This window comes from Passer montanus, unplaced genomic scaffold (assembly GCF_014805655.1).
Source record: "Passer montanus isolate IOZ18808 unplaced genomic scaffold, ASM1480565v1 scaffold59, whole genome shotgun sequence".
Taxonomy (NCBI): Eukaryota; Metazoa; Chordata; class Aves; order Passeriformes; family Passeridae; genus Passer; species Passer montanus.
The window spans coordinates 2,499,997-2,525,814 of record NW_024370926.1 but is presented as its reverse complement, the minus strand read 5'-3'; the positions used below and the strand labels follow the sequence as shown (position 1 = coordinate 2,525,814).

Here is a 25,818-nt window from a genome sequence, read left to right as displayed (position 1 = left end):
CAAGCTCCTGGATTACTCAAACAACTTGCAATATTGACTTTCTGATCTTCTTACCAGGAATCTTCTTACCATTCTGTCCTCCCAGCCTTGCTGCTGCCTGACCCCTCAGGTGATCCTGAGTGCTCATAGCGTGGTGGAGGAGCAGCTCCTGACTTGTTCTGTGGATGGGCAGATTTCTTCTGTTAATGGTGGAGCATGTTATAAAAGCAATTACATAGCTCAGAGGAAAACAGCTGCACCAATGCCAAAGCAGCAGCTTTTGATTATTGCTACAAGCAAGCCAGAAAACTTTTGATTTACAGGACCTCTCAGAAGCTTTGCTTTAATTCCCATTCATTGCAGGATGAAAACAAAACAGAAATCAGTAAAAAGGGTAGTTTAATATGAAATCAGAGTGCATTAATAAACCAACTGTGCTGGCAGTGATGCTGCTGCACTGTGGGTTGTGTCCCTAACCCAGGTTTGATCCTGGGTTCAATGCCCCAACCCCCATTCTTGAGGTATTTGGGAGATTCACAACCTCACCAGAGCCCCAGGAGGGTTTTGGATCTATGAGAATGGCATGCCTAAACACTCTTCACAAATCCTGACTGTGAGACAGCAGCAGCTGCTGATGTTGGTGTGACACATTTGTTTGCTTCCTCCTTCCAGCAGCCAAGGGTGCTGAGCACTGAGGAGCCCCTAGTGCAGCCCCAAGTCCTGCTGTCAGTCTGACAGTCCTGACTTGGCCCATGTGTGGATGTGATTGGTATTTCTGTGTTTGCTGCTGCTGAAACTGCCTCAAGTTATGCACAAAGGAACTGAGGAGTTACAAAAGAGAATTCCTGCTTTATCATTCCATCAGGAAAGACTGTCAGCAGGACAGGGATCACTGTCTGGAGGCAGCAACCATCTCAGATAACAAGGGACAAGGAAGTGGAAGAGCAGATCTGAAGTGATTACCAAGTGCGCTCCTCTAATTAATTTGTTTGCCTACCTTATTTGTGAGCTGTCCAATCTCCTTCTCCAGAATTTTAACCTTTTCTTCTCTGTCAGCCACCAACCCCCTGAGCTCATCTATCAGGGTGTTTTGTTTCTGAATCTCATGGCTCAAGTGGTGCCCCATCGTCTCCTGAGACTCCTTGTTCTCATTCTCCTTCTGGCTCAGGCCCTTTAAGATCTCCTGCATTTGCTTCTGCTGGCTCTGGTAAAAGAGAAACAGGGGAGAGCTTCATTTTGTACACAATGATTATTTTAAACCCCCCCAAGACAAATATCCATTTAGGAATGGCAGGGCAAGTCCCTGGTGGGGAGCACACTGGTGTCACTGGTGCCACTTTGGCAATTTGATTTGTTATGTTGACCTGAGCAACGGTCAGATTCAATTTGCTGCCAGCTCTGCTGCTCAGCGTAGCAAAAAACAGAGCAAAAAAGGCTGGCCTTTCATAAAGAAATTACTTTTCCCATAAACTGAATGAAATTCAAGATTTCAATGTGCTTTTTGTGGAATTAGAACATGACCAGATCATGTGATAGTGATATTAAAAGCTGAGGGTACTGTGGGGTGACAGATATGAGGCCAGGCTGCTTCACCAGTAGTTTTGGAGGTTTTTTTTTCCACACTGACAAACCTAATACCTGTCAGGCAGTTTGTTCTGTCAGGCCAACAACCTGCAAGTAAAGTGCTTTTGTGATAGAAGGGATTAAAGAGATTAACCATCCCTTCCCAAAGAAACTTGCATCTTTCTGTACTAATTTTAGTGGGAACACTCAGAAAAAGTGACAAGTGTTCTTTGGCTCCCCTAATCTGCTGGTCAGCACCCACAGTGCTGGTGGGAGAAGGGTGAATGCCAGCTGAGCTAAAACCTACCCACAGCAGCAGGGAAATCTGAGTGGTTTGAAACTAGTGAGGAGCTGGATCAGGAAACACAGAATTAACCCTGCTAGGAGGTGGCATATTCTCTACTATATTTGCCATTTTAATTGAGGAAGGCTGTTTAAAACCATGGCAGGACCATGACAGCAGCTATTTATTTCTTTCTTAGCATCTTTGAGCCTTTGCTAAAACTCTTGGTTTAGAAGAGGCCAAATCCTCTCCTGCATGTGAGGGTGCACATGGTTTAGTGCTCATGGTTCAGCTTGTGGGCTGAACCATTTATTACAAAATAAATGGAAGTTACAAACGAAAAAATTCCTGCAGGACTGCAGGCATTCTAAGGAAAAAAAAAAAATCTACCAGTGGAGGTGAAAGCAGAATAAAGAACACAGGCCTTGGGTCAGGACTGAAGGCCTTCCTCTACCTACTTCAATCCTTCTGCAAAATGTTTCTGCCAGTCCCTGCAGCTCAGGGCCACTTGGCTGTATCTGTCACACCTGGTGCTGTCTCACAGCCCTTACATGACCTGATCCAAAATGCAGAAGGACTTCAGCTGACAGGGAAACCTCTGGCTGTCACAGTTGGATCCATCAGGCTCCTGTATACCCTAAGGCTGTGTGTGCCATGTTTTATCCCCTACAGGAACAGGGCTGGGACCAACACAGACTGTACCAGCAAGGCCTGTATGAGCTCATCATCATGTTTCCCTTTCTCCAGCAAGGTTCCAATCTGTCCCTTCAGCATCTTCACTTCTCCACACAGCATTTGGTTCCTGGCTCTTGAAGCATCAAATTTTTTTTTCAATTCCTCATGGTTTTTTTGGAGAGTGTTGTGTTGCTCAGAGAGTTTCTGTAGCGATGTAAAAGGAAAAGAAAGTTATAACTTATCACCAAGCCCCAGGTGCTGTGGTGAGTAAAAGAATCACACATTACCTGGTAGAATCTAAAAAAATGGGACTGGAATACTGTATTAGTCCTAGGGAAGTAGAAATTATAAATGCTACTGGCTGCCTGCTTGCCAACATCCAAAAAAGGGTCTGTCTGCTCAGGAATCCAGGTGCTCTGGGTAGATTCTCCATTATTCTGGATTCTCATTCTCCATTATTCTGGAGAATATCTGGGTAGATTCTCCATTATTCTGTTCAAATGGAGAAGCCCAGAGCCCTACAGTTGCAGGAGGTGTGAGGGGATGTCTGCATTTGGGATGAAGAATGCACACTTGGCCAAGAGGGGTGCTAAGGAGTTTGGGTGCAGCTCTAGCAGGGCTTGGCTGTGAAATGGGGCAGAGCTTCCTCCAGCAGATGAGGTAGGTCTGTGAAATGGTTTTAGGTAGGGTGTAACACACCCTGAAGGCAGGACAAGTTATTACACACTGCTCCACACCCAAACAGGACTCTGTCAGCTCACAGGATTCTACCTCCAAAGATTCCTTCTTTTCTTTCTCCAAGCTGCGAATCTTCAGCAAGTTCTTCTCTTGGACTGACAACTTCCTTGGATCAGGAAATGTCAGCAATCCCTCATCCATCTCAAGCAGTGAAGCTCTGATCTTCTGGTGATTCAGTTTATGCTCCAGCTCATGAACCTGTGGCACAACAATGACAACTCATCCTCAGCTTTAGCAGGGGCACAGGGCAAAGAGGACACAGCCAAAGGCAGCTCAGATTATTTCTTGATATTTTAATGGTTGATTAACACTAGCAGTGTCTGGTCTTTCAGATTGAAATTTAGCTGCTAATAAACATGCAGATTTTAGGGCATCTGTGCAGGATGGAGATCTGGGACACATGGGAGATCTGTGCCTTTGTGGAGCCACATTTGGAGGCCAGACAGGCACTCCAGAGCACTGGAATTGCTGCTGTGTGAATCCAAGGGAACCCAGCTTGTCAACTGAGGCTGCTTGCATAGTCAGGGGAAGGAACTGAGCACTTCCTCTGCTTTGGAGGAACCTGCTGGAGGAACCTGTCTCACTTTTGATCCAGTCACTGGATTTACAAGATCCCCACTGACTGCAGAAGGGGCCTGAGGAGTCTGGATCAGAAAGAAATCTGCACATTAAAGCAGAGAACAGTAGGAACAGTGGCCAGATGAACCCCAGGCAGGGATAAAACAGGGGGAAATGGAATTTGCTCAAGGGAAAGCAGAGGTTAAAAATCTCAGTCAGAATGCAAAAAATCACAGTTTGATGGCATATAATTGAACAGCAGGAAAATAGGAAAATGATATATCAAATTGCCTGAGAGAAGTTTTATTTGGATGCAGACAAAACTGCCTCCCTGCCTCCTGCTGACATTTCAGCTAAACTCTGCCCTTCAGAAGACTCAAGAGTTAAAGATTTTACTGAAGCTCCTGAGGGAACAACTTGAAAACCTGATCTGGCCTCAATTCTTCCCATCTGACTCCAAGCACTGAACAAAGGTGTCTAAGTCAGAGCACAGACACTGACAGGGCTCCTTCTGTTCTCAGTGGAGAGAGGCACCTTCAAAACACCCTGGGACTTGAACTAGGCTGCCACAGCTCTCCAAGGTCACTGAACTCCTTCCTTTGACACAGATGTGAAAGATTCCCAGCTGAAATACCAAAGCTTACAGGGCTGCAGAGTCATTAACATGGTGTGCACACATCAACCCAGAGATGTTAAGAATTAATGAAGAACTAACAGCACTTTTACCTTAATTTGAGGTGATAGCTCTACTTAGAAAGAGAATTCCAGCTGAAATGGCACCGTGCAGGGCTGAAACTCACCTTGGTTTGGAGAAGGAGAATCTGCTGAGCTCGTCCACGCCAGTTGCCAGAATTGGTCAAGAGACTTTGGATATTCACATCTTCCCCAACTTCTTTGGCTAAAATCTGGGAAAAGGGATTAACATCAACAATAAGGCTGAAAATGATGGGTTGGGGAGAGGGAAGGAAAAGCAGCTCTCTCTAACAGGGAGCACAAGCAGTTTTCAATAGACACAATTATTTTTGATATGATAATTAACCCATAATTAACCAGGAGCAGAGATATTGTCTTCATACACACCAGGAATTGAATCAATCTCCCTTGCAAAATTCTGACACAGCTAAACTTAGTATGAAGAGCATTTAAATTATTTATAAAAAGGTCAGCAGAGTTCTATTTTTAGGACCATATTCTCTACTCTGATCTGCATTGCAGGTCTCCTACACAAAGTAGGGAAACCAAAGAGAATCAGAGCACATAATAACACTTAAATCCATCATGGATCAGAGGAAAAGGTTATTCTGGATGTCATTCCAACAAACTCTTTAAACACATGCTTTAGTTCAAGCATGACCTCTAATGCCATTGATTCCCAAGGCACTGGAGCCTACAATAAAAGTAAATACATAATTAAATGTATGGGAAAGGAGGAATGATATATGGATATATGTCACAAACAGTTCTGCTGATCTGAGACTTTAAAACTCAGAAGGATTTGTGGACAGTGGGAGGCAAGACATGAGATTCCTGTGTCCAGGAGCACAATTTCAATTCCAACCCCTACCCCTGTGTCTTCCCCAGCTCCCTGCTCCATTGGAACAGCTCATGGGGGCCAACCAAAGGCCAAAAACCTCCCAAATTCCCAAGACTGAACCTCCTGCAGGAGTCCCAGCCCCAGACTGCTCCCTGCAGTGGTACCTTTTGGGTCAGCTTCAGTTCCTGTTTCAAATTCTGGAGCTGGTTCCGATATTCTGTCACTTTTAAGTTGGCTGTGTTCAATTTTTCTTGCAGTGCTTTCACCTCTGGATTTTCAGCCTTGGAGGAAAGGAAGGAAAGGGAAAAACTGAAGTGATTAACATCCATGGATCCATCAGGATCACTGAATTATTTTTTCCAGACCTAATTTTTGGAGCACAGAGGAGGTACAGGGGAATTTGGTCCCAAAACTGGTGACAGGGATACATCCTTGTTCTACAAAAGAGCTGAGTATGTGCTGCCAATTTCCTCATTTCAATTACAATTCCTACCAAGTCTCCTTCCAGCTTTTTCAGAGCTGATTCCTTGATTCCTGCAGCATCACCACCAAGGGAATGGATTTTTTCTGCAGCTGCCTGTAGCTGGAAAAGAACCCCATTGTTAGTGTAGAATGGATGCAGAGAACAGCATCACTCCATGGAGTATTAATTAGCAAAAAAGTATAACTTAGATGTTTATGTACTCTAAAAAAATCCCCAAAACCCCCTTAATTTTCCCTTTTCTAACACAATCATTAGGAAAGGTTTTTTCTTTCTTTTTTTTTTTTTTTTTCTGAAATGCTTCCCAAAGGATCATGTTGCATTTTACTGTGGAATAACTTCAGAACTTGCTGAGATGGGATCAAATTTCAAATATGGAGACTCCTGAGACATTTTATCACCAAAAGTACCTCGAGTTAATGTTTATATACAGAAATCCAAATCCTGTCCAGCCCAGAATATTTCATAAAATGCAAATAGTTCTACTCAATGGAGGAATACAAAAGGAGAAATCTACCTGACACCCTATAACTGAAATTTAATGGTGTTACGGCTCTTTTTCTTTAGCTGGGAACTCTAAAGTAGCATTTTTTAACTTCTTTAAATAACTTAATTTATTAATTAAGAGTAAAAAGGAAAACAGACATACAACCCCTCCTGCTTTGAATCATGTAACTCTAAAGTAGCATTTTTTAACTTCTTTAAATAACTTAATTTATTAATTAAGAGTAAAGACTGTCTCCTCTTGCTTGCCACAGCAAAGGAAAACAGACATACAACCCTTTCTGCTCTGAATCATGCCCTATGTTGCTGTTGCAAAGATTTCTAAATGGATGAGAGTGCAGGAATTTGGGGCTGGAAAGGCCAGGAAGTGTTGCTTTAAAAGTTTGGGACTTCATTTTTTGAGGTGGGTGGAAAATCTTGATTATTTGCCTGAATTAAGGAAGAGTCTAAGGAAGAACTCCTTCATTAAAGGGACATCTGGGGAAAAATTCACTTAGGATCAGCTCTAATTTCATCTTTTTTGATGGGTTAGGGCCACTCTTTCTATCCAGTTCATAAAGTTTTGTAGTCAATGAACTGATAATGAGGAATTTCAGCTGGAGCTGGCAGCTGCTGGCTCCAGTTCTGAGGAAATTTTCTGCAAACATCCCTTTGCTCACATGGCCCACCCTTTGCCAAGTGATTGTTCAGTGGCCACACCTTCCATTCTGTTTAGGGGAAAATAATCATGGTAAAATACTTATGATTTACAGATTTTTCAGTTTTCAGACAAGGAAAAGAGCTATAAATAGGTAAAATAACAGTGTTTTCTAGCTATCACTCTATATTTTTCATAGATACCTCCCAGTGACTAACACTGCTTTCATTTTACACATCATTTACATATTCATATTCCTGAAATGTTTGTGCTCCTTTCTTTTTGGGCCAAAATCTGACAATATTTAATGGTTTTTGTTTTGAATAATGGTCATTCCACTTCTGCAGTAAGGGAGAGGAACTAAGCTGATTTTTCCTTAAATTATTCATGAATTGCTCCACTACTTGTGTGATTTTGTAGGTCCCAAACTACACCTGATACTTGTTTGCCAACCTGCCAACTGTTTGACAAGATCCCTGTGACCAGAGCACTGTGGATTTATGCAGGAGTTCTCCAAAATTTAATTTAATCTATGACTTCTTGATCTTTCAGGTAGCTGGGGTGCAATTCAGGTAGATGCATGACTCATGATAATAAGTGATGGTGAAAGGCTGAGTCAAAATGCATCTGTCAGCATTATGGATTCATTTAACTGATGTCTTCTAAGAAAGCAAAGTTCAGGAAAAAAAAATGAAAAAAATCACCCATACTGTGTAAGGAAGAGGAGCAGTAGCCAAAGGACAAAGCAAATATTGACATCAGGGCATCTCATTTTCAATTCAGCAGCCACCTGAGTAAAATTACTTCTATGAGAGGTTGGCAAAAAAGTCACAGTAAAGTAGAAAATTTAATCTGTCTGAGTGAAGGTTTGCTGTCTTATATGATATAGTTTGGTGTTGTTTCAGTTCTGTAAGTACTTATTCCAGAAAACAGCTTTCATTACAGGGATAACAAAAGCTTAGAATAACAAAAAACTAATTAGTGACTGGTCTTAACGAGGTGGGAATGTAAGACATAAAGGTGTGAAATGGCATTCTCCTCACAAAAAAAAAAAAAAACCAAACCGAAATAATAAGAGAAATATTATTGCCAAACTGGTAGAAAAGTCTCTGAGCTTCTACAAGTGAACATTCCTAAATGCTGTTTAATAAATCCTTGGCTCATTATAATTTGGGGATATCCTTTCCTAGCTCCTCCTGTCTGCAGAGGTGAAACAGCTGAGGGAACACATCATGGACAGAAATGACCACAACCCAAAGCAAACACAGATTTAAAAGCAAATTCAACATGGGAACATGAACCAAACCCATTTTCTACCCCAGAGGCTGGATTTCCATGTTTTACTATGCAACAAGAACAAGAAAAATGCCTCACTTCTCTCTCCAGCTCCTTGACTCTGTGATTCAGCTGCTTCACTTTGGCTCTCTCACTCTCAAACTCAGCTGTCACCTCCCGGTTTTTCTTGGCCAACTCAACTATTTTAGTGGCAGCCACGTCTCCAGCAAAACCAGACACCTCTGAAAGAGCACATCAAAGCAGAGGGCACATCTTACAGGCAGGATTGAGAACAGACCATGCTTTTGTTCCCTGTCACAATGAACTTCCATTGTCCCATCCCTTCCTCTGCGAGCTGTGCCAGGCACTTCAATGAACAAGACAGGCAAGAGATGTCAGAGGTGCCAGCTGGAGGGGTTGGTCCTTTGATCCTGCAGCACTCCATGGCCACATTTCACACTGTGGCAACAGCCACAAGGCCACATCAGTGGTCATAGCCACATTTTTACCTGGAGAGGGCAGTGGTGTTTCCTGCTCACTGCTGGGAAGGAGAGCTGGGAACAGGATTTTTTGGCATTTTCACAAAAAAAGGCAACACTCTGCTTTGTCTGGTTGTTTACTACAGGAGGAGTTGCTGGAACAGAGGTGTGAATGTTTTTAGACATCAGTCCTCAAAGGTCAGGCACAATATTACAGTTGGGTGCTGGACAAGGTCCAGGAAATTTCATTGTGCCTATTTATAACTCCCTTGGGATTACACAGGGAGTTTTACTGGATGACTCTTTTAATTGCTCTTTTAATTAGCCACGTCACTAGCTCCCTCATCAGGGAGGGTTTGATTAGTGCCACAAACAAAGCAAACCTGTTGTGTCACCTGGCTCTGGTTAAAAGCACACAGGTGAAGCAAAGCTCCTGTACAAGTGCAAAATCAATGCCATGGCAAACAATGTCCACAGAAACTTCCAGCTCAGCAAGGAACATGAGCCTGCAACAACAAACCCTTGATGGGGGTGTGAAGACTGAACTTGGCTGCTGTCATTCCTCTTAACTCTTTCATCCTGCTTCAGGGCTCTGCAGTAATCACTTTTCTGTGATATTCATGAATTGGGGTGGGATGAGAGGTGAGAGAGATCACTCCCAAGTGAATGCTGAGGCCCATACAGCCCCAGAGACACTAATGGGGCCACACAGAATACAGCTGGGAACAGAATTTGTTTCTATGCCATTGTTTAAAAAAACTTGTAAACCAAAATTTATTGTTTTAAAGGAATTTATTTTAAAAGCATTTAAAATACTTTTTTAAAAGCACTTTAAAGCAATTCATTATTTGCAAAAGCACTGCTCTCACTCCTTTGTGTGATTTGTGTCACCCCTCCCACCTGGGAGCTACTTTTACCTCAGTTTTCAGGATAAATAATGGATGCTGAGAATCACAGTGAATACTAAATTAACCAAATCCAGGCTGCTGCTTCCATGGTAAATTGCTGGTCTTCAAATGCATCGGACACACTCACCCAAGGCTTTTCACTCCCAAGCAATGGGGGGATTGCCACAATGCAGACAGGGAAAACAGAGGCAAGGGATTGGAATCAGCCAAAGAAGCTGCAACAGCACATCTGGCTCCTGGTCCTGACCAGGAAGAGATTATCACCTCTCCTACACAAAAACTACAGCTGCTTTTCAAGGATTAAGGTGGAATTTAATGTTATTTAGTTCTCTTTGTTGCTGGTTTCCCCCTTCTCCTCAAGCCTGGTCATCAGTGCTGTCCTGACCAACAGTGGCACCCAGTGGAGGAGGTGCAGCCTGCACAGTTCAGTTGTCAAAAAACACCAAAATCACTTTAGAAGTTGAATTTTGCATTCATCCAGCATGCTGCCTGTGCCCTGTTCAGGCAGAAAAAAACAAGGAGCCTGAATAAGAAATTTAACCCTACAGAGCAGAGAAAGCTGCAGCACAGCTCTTTGAGACTAACAGGAAGTTTCCCAAAATAATATTTATATGGAACACCATTATTGCCAATAATAGCAAGTTTACAGTTCTATGAGGAACAGAAATCACTGTGGACCCTAAAAGGACACTATTCTTTTCAGAGACATTTTTTTGTCATCAGCATCAAGCAAACCAACATGGGGAGAACTCAAAAGTTGCTGTGTTTACCTGACAGAGCCAACTTCTCCAGCCGTACTCTTTTCTGGAGCTCCTTTATTTCAAACTCTTGCTCTGCTGTCAGTCTGTAGAGCCTGCAGTTCTCATCCCGGATCTCTCGGAGCTGATCCTGCAGCTGCTTATTCTCAGCCTCAAGAAAACTGGGAAAAAATTAACCATAATGGCAAATAATGCACAAATAGGTGCTCCTGGAAATAAAATAATGAAACAACTGCATGATGGATGGGTTGAGCTTATCAAGAGTGAGCTTATTGAATTAGGCAGAATGTCCTAAAGCTCAGATAAGAACACAAGCTGGTTATCTGATCTATTCAGATAACATCTTCTTAAAAAATAAAAATTGCACTTTCTTGAGCTGTCTGGGGCAAAACATCACAGAACAGGTGTACTGAGGTTACCAAATAGTGTCATCTCAGTGTTACTTACCTGCTTCTTCAGAGAAAATCAGGCAGCAGTCAGCATGTGGGACATTCAGGCTTTCTTTTCTATACTTGACAAAGCCAAGAGAAGCCAACAGAGCATCGACTACAAAGCTGCCCCTGGGGTCCTTTAAAAATCAATGTTTTAGAGCAATTCATAAAAGACCAATTTCCCGTGTCCTCAGCTGATTCTCCTGGAACCCTGTGAGCACCAGTTTGTATTGTGCCTTTTGGAATTCATTTAGAAACAGAGAATACCAAAAAAAGCCCTCTGAATGGAAAGAAACAGCTCTGCTTCTCCTATTCTTCAGGACATTTAGCAACATTTAAAGGTTTCATCTCTCTAAGACATCCAGAGAATTAATAACTTTAATCTCTTTATGGCCCTGATGTGATAGGTCCTTCAAATATAAAAACCTGTGGAGCCTCAGGGGCTCCATTCAGTTGTGGGAGTTCAGAATTACCCGAGCTCCCTAACACGGGATCCTTGAGAAAATCTGGGATTTAATACAATTACCCCCACACAGGTGACATTTGGGCTGCCCACCTGACCCCAGCTGCTGCTGGTGGAAGATGCAGGTCTCCAGTGCCCTGTGATTCCCATGTGGGAATTCCTATCTCAGTTATCCAGACACCTAAATCAGCTGGATGAATTGACTCCTAGACTCTCATTTAACCCTAAACGTTCACTTTGGAGATGTGGTTTGAACAAAGCCCAGTTGTTACAGTTTGTACCTGTAAACACAACCAAGTCAGATGTCTCAATAACCACCTCATTTTTTTATTCCAAAATTTTAGCAAGCTCTTAGCACCCATTGGACCTGAGAGCTTTTAAATGCACCCTCCATGTGCCCACAGCAGAATAAATAACCTCTCAAGGCACTGCCATAAACAGCACAACCAGTTTGGGAGAGGATTCACAATGTATAATTAAAAAATGCACTTGTGTTTCAAAGCTGCAAATCAAAGGGAGATCAAAGGCAGCTGTTCACAAAGGAGAAGAAAGCAAAGAGCAATGTGAGCAGAGGAGAGGCAGAACTGAATTATTCCCACATGAACCACTCAGAGGAGTGAGCAACAAAACTCAGATCCAATTAGAGACACCTGAACCAAAAGATTTTGAACAGTTGGGGGATTAACATGGAAAAAAGGTTCTAAGCTCTTAACACACCTGAGCAGTGAAGTCTTCTGAGAGCTGGAGTCCAAGTCTGGAGGAAAAGCACTTAGAGGAGGATGGACAGAACTGCACAGAGCTGGAGTCTTCTCTGAGGAACTTCCCACCCCATCCCAGAGTGACTCTCCCTGTTACAGAGGCTATAAATGAGCCAAAAGAAATGGGCTGCCAAAGGTGCCCCTTTTCACTCTCCTTCAAGGAATCAAAGCCAGGTGGAGCTTATGAGCAGGGCTCTGCCTGGAATTCAGGTGGTTTCCCAAATTGCATGCCCTGTTCAGGCCAAAAGAAAGTACAAAAACAGTAAGGAATTTAACTTTTGTCAAATTGTGTCTTTCCCAACTCTTGTTAGAGACTCTCCACGTGATGGAGAGAGTCACTTAGATACATTCAAGTACAGCAAACAGAGAAGGGAGGATAAAGTTACAGAGAGAACATAACAGAGAAGCAGAAATATCAGCTAAACACTTGTCTAAACAAGACTGGGGAGTAGGATGGGAGGAAGGAAAAAAGAATTCCCAAGGCTCAGAGGAAGGGAGACTTCTGAGAGGAAAATGTTTTCTGATTGCTGCTATAAACAACAGTGACAAGCTCAAATCACTGTCACTGCAGGCCATGTGGAGTCCTGTGATCCTGGAACAGCCCTCTGATGTGTTGTCATGGGAATATTGCAGAGAACATGCTGGTGAATCCCTTCCAAAAACAAATCCTGCCTGGATTTGATCACTCACAAGCACTCCTCTGCTGAATGTACACAAGCAAAGGACAATCCAGATCTATCTGCCACACCTGCCATGTCAAATGGGGACTTTTGACAGTCAGTGACACAGCAACAGAGGTAAATAAAAAATCTGGGATTACTCAGGCCTGAAGTACTGAACTCTAAATAGCAGAGAGCTACTGGGTTTTCCTGTACTCTGCACACTGCCCAGGCTGTGCCATGGGAGCACCTAAATCCCCTTCCTCTGCCAAACAGCTGAACTATGGGAGTCAGCCTCACAGGAATTTGTTAAAAATCAGATTTCCATCATAATCTTTTACAGATTATCAGAAAACAAAGTTGAAGGGAAGAGGACAGATGTTAGAGGTCAGATTGGGGGCTTAACTTGGCAAATCAGACAGCTCTGGTGAGGCACCAGTGCATGAAGGAATTTCTCCACCTGGCTTCACCACTGCCACAGAACAAAGCCCTGAACAGGCAACGTTGCAATAAGGCAGAAAAATCATAAAGAAAGGCTTCATAAAATCAAGACTGCTCTGTTAAAATCAATGGCTGGCCTTGTCAAAACTAATACTTTGCCATTTCCCATGTGATAGCAATCCTGGTGCGAGCAGTCATTAATAACAATCTATTCCTGGGTGAAAAATAACTAGAACCTGTATAAACTGTTTTTACACCGTTAGAAAAATGAAAACTATCTCTCACAAACAACTTTTCCTGCACATACACCCTGGGGGTTTGAGTGACCAATCAATACAGAGTAACAATTTGTTACTAACCCATAAAGGTAACTGGCAAGAAAGCTACTGACCAATTGGAGTCACACCTGAGGTCTGAAAAACTGTATAAAAAGGAGTTATGTGAATAAAGAATGGGCTTTTTTCACTGTGAAGAAAATGGAGTCTGTGTGATTTATTCCCATAGCCAGCAGTGCAGATACCTTTGGGTGTGTCCAGCCCCAGTCCTGCTCTAGTCAGAAGTATTAATTGGGTCAGAGGGAAAGGCTGCCTATATCCTGGAAGCAAGAGAAATGATCTGAGCTTTAAATCTCTGCTCCAGTACTCAGCTCAAAAGGAAACACAAGATTAAGGGAGATCCATACCAAAATGCCCAATGTCCTGGTAATCTCGTGATCCACCAAATCAGGATATACTGCAAAGAAATCCCAGGGAACACTCTTCTGCACTGCAGGCCTGTGGCTTGCTCCCATTAGCTGCTTTGCCTCTGTCCATCTTTGGAAATTATTTATGTAGAGAACCTATTAGTTTAAAGCTAGGCAGGAACTAAGCAGCAGTTCAGAGGGTGCCAGTGACCCCAAAAGGCTGGATTTTGTCAGGTAGTACCTGGCTGCCCCTTTATTTGTAAAATACTGACATTAAAGAGCACAGCACAATGCCCTGAGGATAATTATGGACAAGGAGAATCTCCTCAGGATAATGAAAGCCCAGTGTGTGTAGACATAAAGTGTCCTGCCAGCTTAATAATACTGAGATTCATGAGATCATAAGCAAAATACTCTCCAGTGACTTCCTGAAGGAACGGTGCTGCCAGACCTTTACCTTTTGCTGGCATCTTCCTTTACAGGAGGTCCTTTTGTAAAGAGGTTTAGATCACTCAGGGCTCTTACAGTCTCCTTTGTGCTGCCAGTGCTCTTCTGCCTGTCCTGCTTCTCCTTCTTGGTCTCCAGCAAGTTTCGCAGCCGCCTTTGCTGTTGCTCCTGATAAGCCTTGAACTGGCTTTTGAAATCTTCATTCACTTTTACCTCTGGCTCCATTGTTTACTAAAAGCATAATGAGAGGAAAATAAAAAGTGACAGAGAGAAGAGATCAGCACTGCTTTGAAAAACATCTTCTGGCAGCTGCTGTGCAGCTTTTCCTGCCGACCTCTGCCCGGTCTCCCACCACCTCCTCCTCTCCAGCACTCTGCAAGTGCCTTTTTCCATAAATGGCTTTTAAACAGCCCTTAAAAATAAATTTAAAAAAAAGCTGTTGGGTCTTTTTCACTCCAGAATTCAAAAAGCAAAAGTTTCCAAATGTTCCTAAACAGACCTGTTTAAATAAACATTTTAACAGAGGAGCAGGCTGGAGCCAAAGCCAAGCCAACGTGGCAGCCAGGTCACACTGGAGATTTTGGGACAATCCAGCCTCCCTGCCCCTGTCCAGAAAAAGTGCAAATCCCCCCATTTTTGGGTTCATGAGAGAGAAAGAAAACTATTTTTTTCCTTATGCTCCCCTTGGGCAAGACAAAAGTGTGGCTTACACCTTTTCTGCAATCACTGAGTAATAACATATTCATTATTAGGTATATTTAATTACAACAATATATTATTAACAGATATTTTAAAATAATAATATTGTTACCCAAACATTTCTTAGGATAACTAAAGACAGTTTTCTGATAAATTGCAGCCCCTTTCTCCTTCTGTTTGACATTTATTGTGGGCAAAAAAACCCTATTGCACCTTTGGTCTAGGAAAACTAATACATACATACCTCCAAAGGCACACCCTGCACTGAGTAATTAACACAGGGCCTTTCCCACACAGAGGGAAATCCAATTATGCTGATTAATGCACCAAAAGGCAGTGTCCCTTTGTGTGTTTTATGGGCAGAGAGTCACCTGGACAAGGTGCAAAGAGCAGAATCTGGTGCCTCTGCACAGCCCACGGGGCTCTGGGCATCAGGGATCAAAGAGTTACTGAGTCAGTGAGGCTGGAAAATTAATTTTAATTGATTAAAGCTGATTCTGAGATTTAGAAAAAGCCTACAGAGATAAGGAGTCCATTTACTTAAGCAAACGGGATGTAAAATTTAGCTTTTCTGGTTTCAGTAACCTTTGGGTTGATAATTAAAGTTATAATTAGATTGGATCTCTTGATAGGTTTAGCTACTGACCTTAAAGATAGCAAAGATAAGCAAGAACATCTTCAAACAGTAGTTGTCTCTGCTCTGAAAATATCCTAGAATTCTTAGCAGAGTAACTATTTAAAGCTTCATGACTTTTCTCAGAATTTTCTTTACTTAAGCTGCATTGCTGATTAATTTATTATTTCATAACTTCTGGAGTTCTTTACTTCTCTGTAGGGCAGAAATGTGCAGGGCACTCAAGGTGCAGCTCCATCAAACAACGCTGCGATGGAAAATCCTGCTCAGATCCCCTGTCCAACCATTAACCCAGCACTGTCCCCAAGTGCCACATCCACGCGGGATTCGAACGCTTCCAGGCATGAAGGGCTCCACACTGAAATGTTCAACACTTCCAGTGGTGAAATATTCCCGAATATCTCCTCTGAACCATCCCCGGCTGCAGCCAGGGCTCACCTGGAGCAGGTGGCACAGGTGGCACCCAGGTGGCTTTGGGATGTCTTCCCTGCCCAGACCTTTCTAGAGCTCAGAGGAAAGAATTTTTCACCCATTTTGAGGCAGAATTTATATATTTTAATTGCAAGCGCGTAGCTGTAATTATCACCCTCCCGCTCGCCCTGTGACCTGCCGGGTCCCGGCAGCGCCGCCGCGCTGTTCCCCCATGGCGGGCACTGCTGCCCGCGCTTGCCGCACCTCCCCCGGCCTACCCGAGCGGCGTTCCCGAGGGCACCGGCAGGGTGTCCCGGGCTGTCCCCGTTCCCTGCGGGGCAGCGGCGGCAGCGGAGAGGCGGCCCCGGCTCCGGCTGCGGGCCCGCTGCGGTGCCCATGGCAACGGGAGCGCGCGCGCGCCCGTCCCCTCAGCGCCGCCGCCATGATGGCTCCCCCCTCACACCGCTCCCTGATCGCCATTCCCGCGATTCCCGCACCGATCCCGGCCCCTCGGCTCCTTCTCCCACCTTCACGGTGGTAGGCACAGGAAAAAGTGCCGGCGCCCTTTCCCATGTGTGCGGGAGCAGGCAAAGGTGATAGCAGCTGGGAGTCAAGAACACCGGCTGGGAATTCCCTTTTCACTAGCGCTACACTCTCCTCAGGGCATTTTTATTCTATTCACGCCATCCCAATGCTACACCATGGGAGCTTCCCCCAACAAATCCATAAGCGAACAGTTATTACCTCCACTGCTGACTTTTATTATGTTTAACCTCCCCCTGCTCTGTACAACAGGTCACAGAGAGGGAGGTGCAGTTTGTACCTTGTATGGGTAACCCTGAGGCTGTCACCATGGAATGTCAGCTGACAGGAAAATATGTGCTTTTTTAGAAATTGGCTTTTATTTTATGACTGCTGTTGGAAGTACAAGGAGTTTGAGAGTAAAATAACTTAAAGACAAGGATTTTAATACCTCAAAGGTGATGGGCGGCTTTTCACATTTAAATGTTTTAAAATTCTCTGTGGGGAACAGTACTGCAGAAATCAGCCAGATCATACACTTTAAAAGCATTAAACCACCAAATTAAAGTTTAGTTTTCACAATCTGTATTTTAAATGTTACATTTAGATGTTACTCAGAAGAACACTGTAAATAAAGCTACAAAATATCATAATCCAAGGGTCTGATACTGCAAAAATAAGGAGCCTGTGTCTTCATTAACAATGAATAAATATAACATTTAAATAGCTGTGACATACTTATCTCTATGCTTTAAATAAAAAAATATACATGTTTATATAGCTCTCAGTATTTTAGAAGTCATTTAGTGCTACTGGAAGCTTCTAAATTACAAAGTTGGAGGCAGAGGATAGAAAATGGCAGCAAGGTGTTCCTGACATTCCCTGACAGAAGCCAGTTCAGACATCATGGTTTTGGGCAACAACAGCAGAAAAGTCCCCAGTTTTAGGACTGAGTTTAAGGGGAAGATAGAGGGATTGCACTCCACGATATCCCTTAAAAACTGGGATGTGGTGGTGTCAATCAGAGAGACCCAGACCCCAATAGGTGCTCCCCCAGGTCACATTCTGAGGCTGCCAGGTTCAGCACAGTGTACCATACACAAAATAGAACAATTCTCTAATGCCATGTATTATTTGTTTTCCTCTAGAAACCCTCAGTAGGTTTGGAGCTGCAGTACACAGGCCACCACCAGGACAGGGATTTCAGACTGCTTCCCACTATTCCTTGGGCTTCACCACATACTCCTGGAACATGGAATACAGCACCCCTGCAAGACAGAAAAAAAAAAAAGCACAATTAAAGAACTGTGTTAAATTAGAAATAGTTGGTTTCAAAATCTCAACAGTTCTCAGCAAGACAGAATTTCCCTTCCTCCTCAGCTACATTTTTTTAATAAACGCTACAAAATTTTTCATGTACAGAGAAGCCAGGTGTGAAAAGATAGAATTTATGAAAATGCAGATCCTGAGCTAATTCTAGTTGATTTTGTGGCCAAAGTCAAGCTTTTCTGATGTTCCTGCTGGGAATGCAGTATGGACAAACAGTGTTTCATGGGATGTACATTTACACACAGAGGAGACCTGAGATGTACAGATCAGGGGCACAGTGTCCCTGTATATTCAGAGACACATTCAATCCTGAAAATATATATATACATATAAATATATATATAAAAATATGTAATACCATGGTCTGCACATGCTGTAGATATTCCAGTGCATTAAATTCAGAAACAGCAACATATTTAATGTCAGATGAATGTTTTCTTTTTTTGGCCTGTAAGAGGCAGAGATGCAGAACCTCACATTCCACATCCAGACATAATCAAAACTACTCTGAAATTAAACACTTCAGTACATAAAATCAGATTACTCCAGAAAGGCTGACTGAGCACCAGTAAGGAGCACAAACATCCTGAAATAAATGTCCTGGATGCTTCCAGGAGGCTCTCCATGGTTTGCCACTGCCAGCTCCCATTCCATACGTACCACACGTCAGGGCTCCCACGGCGAAGCCCTGCGCTGCCACACGCATGTGGATCAGGTGAAGGGACAGTTTCATGTCACCTCTGTGCTTCAGCTTGTAGAGCCCGTAGGCAACGACGGCGGTGAAGCCAGCCATCCCTGCAAGGCAACGAGAGCATCCCTCTGAGTGGAGATCCGGGGCAGCAGGAGGACTCAAGGGACCCACCTAAACAAAACAGCCTGTGAACCTCTGAGCTGCTCAGGTTGGAAAAGACCCTTAAGATCACCGAGTCCAACCAACTGCCAAGGCCACTGCTAAACCGTGTCCCCAAGTGTCACTTCTGTACAGTTTTTCAGTCCCTATGTGGATGGTGATTCAGCCCTTTCCTTGAAATTTTTCCTGATATCCAGTCTAAACCTCCCCTGGCACAACTTAAGCCTGTTTTGGTCTCTCTCATCACTCCGGTTTTGTGGAGTGGTAAATCCTAGCCCTGGTTTCACTCCAGTGCCACCTCATTCACTGCACACACCAGTGCAGGGAAGAGAAAGATTTCCACCAGCATTAAAACGCCAAAGGATTTTGGCATTACAGCTCAAGGTGTGAGAATTCCCTGGATGTTTTTCAGACAGAACCAGGGCTACTCACACGTCCTTTCCTGCACAGGCACTCACAGCCAAGACCCCCACCCAGCTGATGCTGACTCGCACAGTGTGTGGATGCTCCCTGATGTATCACTGGCCTGCTGCAGTTGTTATTTTGGGTGTTGTCACATTTGAACAGGTGCCACCAGGACAGGACAAGTCACATGTTACTGTCCCCAAGCTGTGAGGAGGGAGGCTCCACCAGGTCTCTTTCCCAGGGCCAGAATTCACTGATAGACCTTCAGCAGGGCAAACAGCCTCAGCTTTGCCAGTTTCAACACTGATGCTTTCACAGAATGCACAGAGAAATGCACAACCTTTCCCAATTCCATCTATTTCATTCCATTTTTAGGATTATTTGCACAGTTCATAGGTGCATGCCAAGTTTTAAGTGCTGTGTATATTTTACTGAGCAGAGCACGGGCAGTTTGTCTTCCTTGAGCCAGAGCATTACCAGTGCCACCAGAAAACCATAAACACTTAATTCACTCTCATTAAACACCAATTAACAGTTTTAGGGCCTTCAGTCCAGCTCTGACACAGGTCAAAGGTGAGTTCTGCCAATCTGCTTCGGGGAACTGGAACTCCTGGAGTTCATGGTACAGCAAGGTGGAGACAAAGTGCAGCGAGCACGGAAGCAGTGACGGAAATCTGCTGGCAAACGCTGGGAACAGCTCACCCCGAGCGACCCCGCTGCTCTCCATTTAAGGTGGCTGGAAATCAAAACGAGTCTTGTGGCACACAAAAGCTGATCCCTGCTCTCCTCACAAGCTTTTTGGGAGTCTCAACAGAGAGGCTGAGAACTTTAACAACTTCCTCAAGCTGGGTGTAACATAAAAGTTACTAAAAAAATGCATTTAAACTAAATGATGGCAGCAGAGGCCTGAAATGTTTACCAGACAGGCTGTCATTTAAATCCTTCTAGTTTGTATTTTGATAGCTTTTTAAGTCACTTTGTAGTGGTCACATAATTCCCAGGAACTGTGCTCCAGAACAGCTGCACAACTCACTCCTTAACCACTTGACAGCATCACCTTCCCATGTTTTCTAGCCTCACCTAAAAAGCCTTGGTTTTGTTTTGTCAGGGTTTGTTGGTTTGGAGATTTTTCTTATCCTTGTAGGTTCTGAGTTTTTTATTTAAGGCAATAGACCTCATTAATTTCCCTCTTTCTTTTAAACTGTTATGGGGAGGTAATTTCTATTTCCTGTTTACAGAAAAAAGGTGAACAGTGATGGTGTTTCCCACATCGATTGTGCAAACACATTTCTCCATTTTTGAACTCACCAATGGGCACAAACGGCGTCTCCTTAAATTTTTTTATCAGCTTCGAGGTCTGGCTGGTCTCTGTCTCATAGTCAGGGTAAACTGATTCCTGGCTGGGTGACATTGTGGCTGTGAAGACAAAGAACCTCCCTTCAGGTTTTGGAAACCCCAAATAAAGAGAATCTTTAGGGAAAGAAAGTCAGCAAATCCCTTGTGTATTCCATCAGTCACAAATATCCAGGCAGTGAGATACAAGAACAGGCACCATGGACAGATGGTTTAGTTCAAGTGAAGCCTTGGGAAGCACAACTGTGCTTACCAGGAGAGGCAAGAATGAAACAAAACAAAAAAAAAATAGGAGAGCAACAAATTTGTGCTATCCAGAGATGGCAGTGACCCCCTCATAGTCACAGGCAGCCACAGAAAGCTTTGGTCACTGCCTGCCTTTCCTTTTAGGAATTCCATGCCTCACCACTCCGCTTGGCTTTCGCAGGCTGGTCCTTTATAGCAGCTCTGACCTCAGCAAAGTTCACCTCTCCCCCCTCATTCCCTGCCAGGAGCAGCAGCCACAGCAGCTGGGTGGGGAAGCATGAGCTGCTGCACAAGGTCAGCCCTGCCTGGCAGCTCCTCAGTCACCACAGCCTATCCCACATCTCCAAAACTCCAAATTCCTGATGGAGAACACAGGGATGGCAAACAGCCACCGCCAAGGAGCTGCTGAGCAAGTCCTCAAGTTGTGCAGACTCGTGTGGGGTCACATCAGGAGGAGAAGTCATCCACAGGTGATTCCTCACCTTCCCCCAAGGAAAATAAAAAGCAGCAACAGCTTGAGAAGGGCTCCACTCACAGAACCATCATCATCACAGTGAGACCATCTGCCAGAACTTCCCAGCTTTTTGTGCTGGGAATTGCATCAGCAACAGCTTGAGAAGGGCTCCACTCACAGAACCATCATCATCACAGAGAGACCTCTCCAGAACTTCCCAGCTTTTTGTACTGGGAATTGCACGGATTACACCAAGACCTGTTCCCTCCTCAGTGCTTGGCATAAACACCACTCAATTAATGACAATTTCTGCCACTGACACCACAGAGGGCCCTGCTAGAAAAACCTCTACTGCTATTGTTCAGCTTTGCCACCGACAGCAAAACACAGCTCAGGGGCACTCAGAAAGGCTCCAAGCTCTCAGGATAAACCAAGAGGAATTTCATTAAGCAGGCGCCAGTAACCTTAGGCAGAAGGGACATTTCAAAGGTGGCCATGCTCCGTGGTTACACAGCATTTTGAGCGCACCCATGTGAGCAGACTGGCTGGTTCTCAAACCATTTCCTCTGCAAGGCAAAAGGATTTGGTCTCTCCACGCCTCCTACAACCACTCTCATTTGCTGAATGTAAATTATAATTTTAGCCTGACTCATTCAGAGAGGGTAACAAGAGCTCTCCATCACTCAGCATAGGAGGAGACAGCCAGAGGTGAGATTTACACAAGAAAATTATATTAAAAGTGAAACAATTCATCCACCACGGGAAGTTTCTGTGACCTTCAGCCAAAATGGGCACAGGGCAGAAGAAACTGGCTAAGACACAGGGCCCGGCTGCCCTGACCTTGCCCACAGCGAACAGGGAGGTCAGGGCACCTGTGTGACCGGTGTCACCCGCGGGGGAGGGACACTGAGGGCGGACCATGGGTGGGAAGGTGACAGGCCCCAGCATCCCTCCCTCCCGGCAAGGGGGAGGCCCTGGGTCCCCCCAGGCTGCCTTCCGCCTGCCCAGCTCCACGTGGGGATCCTTTCCCCCCTCCATGCCCAGGCCCCCGCACCCCACATGGGGACTCTTCCCCACTGCGGCCCCCGGCACCTTCACCGCACTCCGGCCTTCTGCCGCACGCCCCCACACGAGGCCTCTGCTCCACTCCCGCCCCAGTCACCTTCCCCCCACACGGGAGCCCTTCCTCGCCGCAGCCCCAGGCACCCGCCCCCCCTGCAGAGCCCGGGCTGTGTCCCCGGCGGTGCCCGGGTCCCGCCCGCCCCACACCCGGCTCTCACCGCGCTGCCCCGGTACCGGCCGGCGTCTGCCGCGCCCGGCCCCGCCCCTGCCTCTTATTGGCGCCTTCCGCCCCGCCCCTCCGCCGGGACCACAACTCCCGGCGTGCCCCGCGCCCGCGCCCTCGCCCACAGCCAATCCGAAGCGTGGCCGCGACCATCGCTTCCTTATACGGGCGAGGGGGCGGGGCGGGCGGTGACGTCAGCGCGAGGCGCTCCGCATTGCGGCGGGAAGGCGGTGGCGCGGGGCGGCCGGCAGGGAGCGCTGTGGGGCCCAGCCCGGCCTCAGTCCCCCCTTCAGCCCAGGCCTCAGTCATTCCCGGCCTCAGTCATTCCCGGCCTCAGTCATTCCCGGCCTCAGCCCCGGCCTCAGTCAGCCCCGGCCTCAGTCATTCCCGGCCTCAGCCCCGGGCTCATTCCCGGCCTCAGCCCCGGTGTCATTCCCGGCCTCAGCCCCGGCCTCAGTCATTCCCGGCCTCAGCCCCGGGCTCAGTCAGTCCCGGCCTCAGTCCCGGCCTCATTCCCGGCCTCATTCCCTGGCTCATTCCCGACCTCAGTCCCGGGCTCTTTCCCGGCCTCAGTCCCGGGCTGTGCTTCGCGGTACCGGGAGCCGGGCGCCCCGGCCTCAGTCATTCCCGGCCTCAGTCCCGGCCTCATTCCCTGGCTCATTCCCAACCTCAGTCCCGGGCTGTGCTTCGCAGTACCGGGAGCCGGGTGGGGGCTCGGACTCTGGTTTAGCCCCAAAACCAGCAAAACAGCGGGTCTGCACGGTGCAAAAATGACTACTGGTGGTTCTGTGGCTTGTCTGCTTTTCGCGTCATAAAGTTCCCGTGTTGTCACGCTGTGATGTGGAGGGAGACGGAGAGAGACTGTTGGCAACAGCGTGGAGTGACAGGACAAGGGCGAGAGTTTTAAAGGAAAAGGGAAGCGCTTTAGTTTAGATATTGGAAAGAAATTGTTCCCTGGGAGGTGGTGCGGCCCTGGCACAGGGTGCCCAGAGCAGCTGTGGCTGCCCCTGGATCCCTGGAAGTGCCCAAGGCCAGGCTGGACATTGGGGCTTGGAGCAGCCTGGCATGGCGGAGGTGTCCCTGCCACCCGAGGCCAGGCTGGACGGGGCTTGGAGCAGCCTGGCATGGTAGAGGTGTCCCTGCCATGGCAGCGGATGGGATTGTACGGCAAATCCCTCTGGGAAAAGCCAGAGTCCATAAAGGAGCCAGAGGACCCTGCAGCTTGACTCAGGTGAAGGCAGAGAGCCCTGGGCACATCCCCGCGGGGTTTTCTCTCTCTCGAGGTTCCGGAGGGCGCAGCCTCCTTTTATCCCAAACTCCGGCCCTCGGTGCCTCTCCCTTCCCCCGCTGGCCGAAGGTGCAGCCTTCCCGAACCGCCTGCCACAGATCCCCCCTGAGCAGGTCATTTACCCCAAAGTTTAGAAACTCAGGGTTGTGCGGCCCCATTTGGCTGTTTCAGCAGCCAAGCTGCCCGGGCTCTGTACAAACTCTCTGCTTGAAAAGTTGGTAGAGACATTAAACACCATTTGAAAGCCTTTAACAGCCATCCCCTCACCTGTGGAATTGTTTGTAAAGACATCATCACACATCTTCCCTTTTAGATGAGATGGTTTTTAAGGTCCTTTCCAACCTAGACACTGTGGGAATCCTTAAAATCAGAGGGTTTTGGGAAAGCTGCAAAAGGCAAGCCTCAGAGGCAGTAGAACTGTGATTAGAGCCAAGCAGCAGCCATAAGATTTGTCAGCAGAAAAATTATATGAGAAGTAGAAAATAAGGACAAATAGAACAATAGTCTGTGTATTAACACTTACCTAAAATAACTCCTAAAGCTACAAAAAAGTATATCTACTGATATTATAGTATATCTAGAGATACATAGTATCTACTACAATAGTATATCTAGAGATATGAAGAAGTTCTAAGCTTAATAATGGAGCTCTGTACATTGTATCTCAAAGCTTACAAGCAGGTATTGTATCCAAAATAAGCAAGCATTGTTTAACCAAAGGTACGTGTGCTTACAGTAGATAGATAGAACTACTGTCAGTATGCTTTTACTTTGTGTAATTAGTCAAAAAACTTTTAAAGTGAGTTATAACATTAAGTTCTTTGTCTGTTGCCAGGGATGTGAGCTGCTGGCATCTTCCCATTGCCATGACTTTGTAATGAGACTGATGCTGGAAAATTCCTCAGCATCCCGTTTGTGATTTGTACATAAACCCTCAACCAGCAACAAACACTTCTGAGATTCTGTGAAATTTGGGCTCTTGCTTAGTCCTTTGCTGAAGAGCTTCCACCTGATGGCAGAGTCATGGAATGGTTTGGGTTGGAAAGGACCTTAAAGTTCATCCTGTTCCACCTCCTGCCATGGGCAGGGACACCTTCCACCAGGTCAGGTTGCTCCAAGCCCCATCCAGCTTGGAACACTTCCAGGAGTGGCACAGCCACAGCTTCTCTGGCTTTCCCTCAGCCTGATTGTCCTGCTGCTGAGTTATGACATTGACTATGTTTTCTTATATTTCAGCTTTCAAGCAGATCTCGTTTTACCCCCACTCTGTGCCAGGATTTTGATGCCCAAAGACAGCCTAGAAATTGCTCCTGACTTAGACCGTATTCTGGAAGAGAAAGAAGAATCCACTGGGATCCCAAAGATGCCTAAAATCTTCTCCTAAACCTGAGAACATCTTGTCAGAGAAAACCACAAAGATAAATTCATTTGTCCCCAAGCCCAGTGCTCCTGTGTGGTGTTTGTTTCCCCCATCTCTGAGCTGGGGGAAGGCAGAGCTGCTGCTCCTGCAGGGTCACTCTGTGGCACTCATGTGGCATTTTGGGCAGCACAGAATAAAGTGGCTCAGACAAGCCTGCATCTGTCTAAATGTGCTGCCCATTACCCCTAATCTGGTTACTTTAATTGCCAAAGCCATTAGGGCCCTGCAGGCTGAAAGGAAACAAAAAATCGATGCAATTACCAGCCCTGAAATTGAGTTAAAATCTTGTAATAAATTACAGTGAAGGCCACTTTCTCCAGTGACTCTCAGAGGCACATTTAATTCTCTGCTTCAGGGCAGAAACTCAATTAAAAACAAAAACTTATTTCATTTTAATTGCTGGCCTAATGAAACCTCTGTCACCTGCAGCTTCCTTGTGTGTGTCCAGTGTCTCAGCTCTATGAGTGGCTTCTTGCTCTCTGCTAATGTGTGTTGCACACATATTATAATAATATATATTTATTACAGGGTGTATTTTAAGTGCAGCAGCAGCTGATGGTGGCAAACATGGAAATGGGCAAAAATGAATAATTTCTCTCTGTGAATCTCTGTGGATGTGGAGCTGTGGCCATCTGCTGTTCTGCTCTCCTGTTTTTACCAGGGTGGTTT

General features: G+C 45.6%; 2 protein-coding genes across 2 annotated transcripts in view; both read right to left on the bottom strand.

The window, feature by feature from the left end:
* The window catches only part of CCDC13 (coiled-coil domain containing 13), a 28,976-nt gene extending 12,614 nt beyond the window's left edge, over positions 1-16,362 (bottom strand). Inside the window, exons 1-11 of the mRNA XM_039726628.1 lie at positions 16,276-16,362; positions 14,264-14,484; positions 10,385-10,533; positions 8,327-8,469; positions 5,824-5,913; positions 5,495-5,611; positions 4,597-4,701; positions 3,272-3,436; positions 2,528-2,704; positions 977-1,183; positions 70-158 (exon numbers count right to left, since the gene is read on the bottom strand). Of these exons, the coding sequence (XP_039582562.1) occupies positions 70-158; positions 977-1,183; positions 2,528-2,704; positions 3,272-3,436; positions 4,597-4,701; positions 5,495-5,611; positions 5,824-5,913; positions 8,327-8,469; positions 10,385-10,533; positions 14,264-14,478 (1,457 nt within the window). The 5' untranslated portion in view covers positions 14,479-14,484; positions 16,276-16,362. The remainder of the gene's footprint in view (positions 1-69; positions 159-976; positions 1,184-2,527; positions 2,705-3,271; positions 3,437-4,596; positions 4,702-5,494; positions 5,612-5,823; positions 5,914-8,326; positions 8,470-10,384; positions 10,534-14,263; positions 14,485-16,275) is intronic.
* Positions 16,363-16,877: 515 nt separating this feature from the next.
* HIGD1A (HIG1 hypoxia inducible domain family member 1A) lies at positions 16,878-22,485 on the bottom strand. The gene is made up of 4 exons (XM_039726541.1): positions 22,437-22,485; positions 20,412-20,519; positions 18,509-18,643; positions 16,878-17,787 (listed from the first exon to the last, which is right to left on the bottom strand). The coding sequence occupies exons 2-4, from the start codon at positions 20,512-20,514 to the stop codon at positions 17,738-17,740; spliced, it is 288 nt and encodes a 95-aa protein (XP_039582475.1). The 5' UTR covers positions 20,515-20,519; positions 22,437-22,485; the 3' UTR covers positions 16,878-17,737.
* Between the last annotated feature and the right edge of the window lie 3,333 nt (positions 22,486-25,818).

Excerpts from the sequence above, each read along its gene's own strand:
- HIGD1A (XM_039726541.1), bottom strand. The coding sequence starts at position 20,514 with ATGTCACCCAGCCAGGAATCAGTTTACCCTGACTATGAGACAGAGACC. Across the intron at positions 18,644-20,411 it reads GACGCCGTTTGTGCCCATTG|GGATGGCTGGCTTCACCGCC; the intron begins GTGAGTTCAAAA and ends GTTGCCTTGCAG. Across the intron at positions 17,788-18,508 it reads CGTGGGAGCCCTGACGTGTG|GGGTGCTGTATTCCATGTTC; the intron begins GTACGTATGGAA and ends TCTGTCTTGCAG.